This window comes from Danio rerio, chromosome 18 (assembly GCF_052040795.2).
Source record: "Danio rerio strain M-AB ecotype USA chromosome 18, GRCz13ab, whole genome shotgun sequence".
In the NCBI taxonomy this organism is placed as follows: Eukaryota; Metazoa; Chordata; class Actinopteri; order Cypriniformes; family Danionidae; genus Danio; species Danio rerio.
In genome coordinates this window covers 81,894-85,000 of record NC_141038.1, presented here as the reverse complement: position 1 = coordinate 85,000, position 3,107 = coordinate 81,894, and the positions used below count along the sequence as shown (strand labels likewise).

The 3,107-nt window shown below is 50.3% G+C and overlaps 1 protein-coding gene across 2 annotated transcripts in view; it reads right to left on the bottom strand.

Annotated features, from left to right (window-relative positions):
• Positions 1-2,578, bottom strand: part of hdgfl3 (HDGF like 3) — a 10,096-nt gene extending 7,518 nt beyond the window's left edge. Inside the window, exons 1-4 of one of the 2 annotated variants that reach the window (XM_087291936.1) lie at positions 1,869-2,578; positions 1,685-1,761; positions 1,075-1,213; positions 797-946 (exon numbers count right to left, since the gene is read on the bottom strand). In XM_087291936.1, coding sequence (XP_087148062.1) covers positions 797-943 — 147 coding nt within the window. In that variant the 5' untranslated portion in view covers positions 944-946; positions 1,075-1,213; positions 1,685-1,761; positions 1,869-2,578. 2 annotated transcript variants of the gene reach the window in all.
• Positions 2,579-3,107: the final 529 nt, after the last annotated feature.

The window sequence follows — 3,107 nt, the reverse complement described above, 5'->3', positions numbered from 1 at the left end:
CTTTGACTGGACGGCTCTCACGGTAGTGCTGAAATAAGGGACTGTCCTGGGAAAATTGGGCATCTGATGACTCTTATGGGTGACTAAAGCTGGGCTATTCAATATTCTGATTGGGCTACAGCCACTCTGAACCCCAGTTCAGCACCGGCGTCACTGAACAGCAGCGAACCGAAAGGAAAAAGCAGAACACAGAGAGGCGTGTCCTGCGACACAGCGCTAATTACTTATGCAGCCAATCAACGGCCTCCTTCTCCTGTGGGCCCTGGGGCTTCAGCCCCACCTAGCCCTTACACACAGACACACACACACACACACACAGACACACACACACACACTCACTCACACACACTCACACACACATGCTCACACTCACACACACACACACAGACACACACACACACACACACACACACACACACACACACACACACACACATACATACACACACACACACACAGTCACACACACACACACACACACAGAGCTGCTGCTAAACACCAGAATTCTTTACATTAGTGATCAGATGACCCACTCCTCCCCTGGTGTCACTAACTCGAGTCTACAGCAGCTGCTTAACATGATCGCACACACCTGAGCCGTATCTGAAGGAGCAGCAGGTGATAAACACGGGTGTGTGTGTGTGTGTGTGTGTGTGTGATCTGGCACTCTGCAGGACTCTACAGAACCCTCACAGCAGCGGCGTCAGTCAGTGTGTTATGATCTCCGCTGTATATCGGTGCTGATTGGGTTGAGCGTGGAGCTGCAGCGAGGACATGTCGGAGACCCCTCTGGTACCTTGGAGGATGTGCTTTTCTTCCGCTTGGAGCCGGCTTTATCACTCTTCATCTGGGCCTCGTCCTCCTCAGCGGCGGAGTCTCCATCACTGCTGCCGTCAGCCGCATTCCCACCCTCACCCTCGGTCTCAGAGGAGCTCTGCTGCATCACCTGCACACACACACACACACACACACACACACACACACACACACACACACACACACACACACACACACACGTGAGGCGCAGCACAGCACTCTTCAGACTCTCCACCCCGGTGGACTCCTGAAACTCACCTGGAAGCCGGTGAACTTGACGCCGGGGTTGTTCTCGATCTCCCACAGACCCTCATTGAAGCCTTTCCTCTTGTTGGACTTCCCGAACTTATCCTTATAGTCCTTATAGGGCAGCAGGTCTTTAGGGCCCAGAAAGGCACTATCAGGACACACACACACACACACACGGTCCATCAGTAACACACAGAAGCACTTCATACACAGACGAACACACACTCACACACACGGTCCATCAGTAACACACAGATACACATCAGACACACACACACACAGACACACACAGACACACACACACACACACACACACACACACACACCTTCACACTCACACACATGGTCCATCAGTAACACACAGAAGCACTTCATACACACACACACACGGTTCATCAGTAACACACAGATACACATCAGACACACACACACAGACACACACACACACACACACACACACACACACACACACACACACCTTCACACTCACACACATGGTCCATCAGTAACACACAGAAGCACTTCATACACACACACACACACGGTTCATCAGTAACACACAGATACACATCAGACACACACACACACACACACACACACACACACACACATGGCTTACGTCTCGTGGGTGCCGAAGAAGAAGATGGGGTATTTATTAGCTGGTGGTTTCACGGCTCCTTCCGGTAGCTCATCAATCTAGAACACACACACACACACACACACACACACACACACACACACACACAGATGATCATCATCGTGTGGAACAGCATCACTCTGACCACACACACACACACACACACCTGACCCCTGTTTAATGTAGGAACACACACAGATCTCGGGTCCAGAATGTCGGAACAGCTGATCTGGGAACAGCGGCGGGTTTAGACAAAGCGGAAGGGAAGCTGCGGAGGCCCGGTTCCGCCGCGGCCCTGATGAGGACACACACACACACACACACATACACACACACCCTCACGACACCGCCGAACCGGAGCGTTAGAACACAAACACACCGCTCCTCCATAATAACGCAAAGGCCCGGTCGAGCCGATGGTTTCACAGCATCGACTAAACCGTCCGCGGCCCGGGGCTCTCCGCTTCTCTCCGGTACCGGTGCTGTGGCGCAGATGAGCCTCCGGAGCTCCGCGGTGTGTGTGTGCTCCGCTGCCCGGCCTGCCCGCGCCGCGCTCGGCTGCTGCTCTCACTCACCCGCGCCGGCCAGTGCGGGTATCCCTTCATCTTGGCGAACACCAGATCTCCCGCCTTATATTCCCGGGGCCGAGGGCGAGCCATGCCGACACACACGCGCTCTCTGTGGGGAGGAAAACTGCAGCTGATCCGCGGCTCTGGAGCTCGGCGGCGGAGGATCCACCATCAATGTTTTGATCGCCGTTAATAAGGAAATAAATAATGAAAGAGGAGAAAGGGCCGAGAAACACCTCTCCCTCTCCCTCTCGCGATCCTCCGAGCTCTGACCGACAGCGAGCTACTCCAGCACTGATCACCGACTGAATGATCACGGTTAATTATTACAGCTATTCCCTTTCATTTTACACAGCGTGTTGAAGTCCAGATGCGTTTAATGCGCTGGTATTAACATTATATATTATTATATATTATTATTATTTTTATTATTATTATTATTATAACTGTTATTATTATTTTAATAGTGTAACTGAAGGCAATCAGGAGATCAACACAGATGAGGACAGAATCTCCTGTTTACCATATTTAGGCTATTAAAAGCCGAGTTTAGACAGATGTTATGAACAACAGTGTGTGTGTCTCTCTCTCTTTGTGTGTGTGTGTGTGTGTGTGTGTGTTGTGTTTCAGAAATAACTAAAGGCCAAAAATTAGGGAAACTGTAAAAACACAAAGCCCAGATCTGTACTCAAATCGATAACAGAAACAGCGGAGTATACGGCTAAATATTAATTTAGGAAATACATGAATGTAAATAAGTTAAATTAGGTTAATAGTTTAATATATTTGCTGTGTTTTGCTAAAGTACAGAACAGCTTCAGGCCTGTTAGGAACAA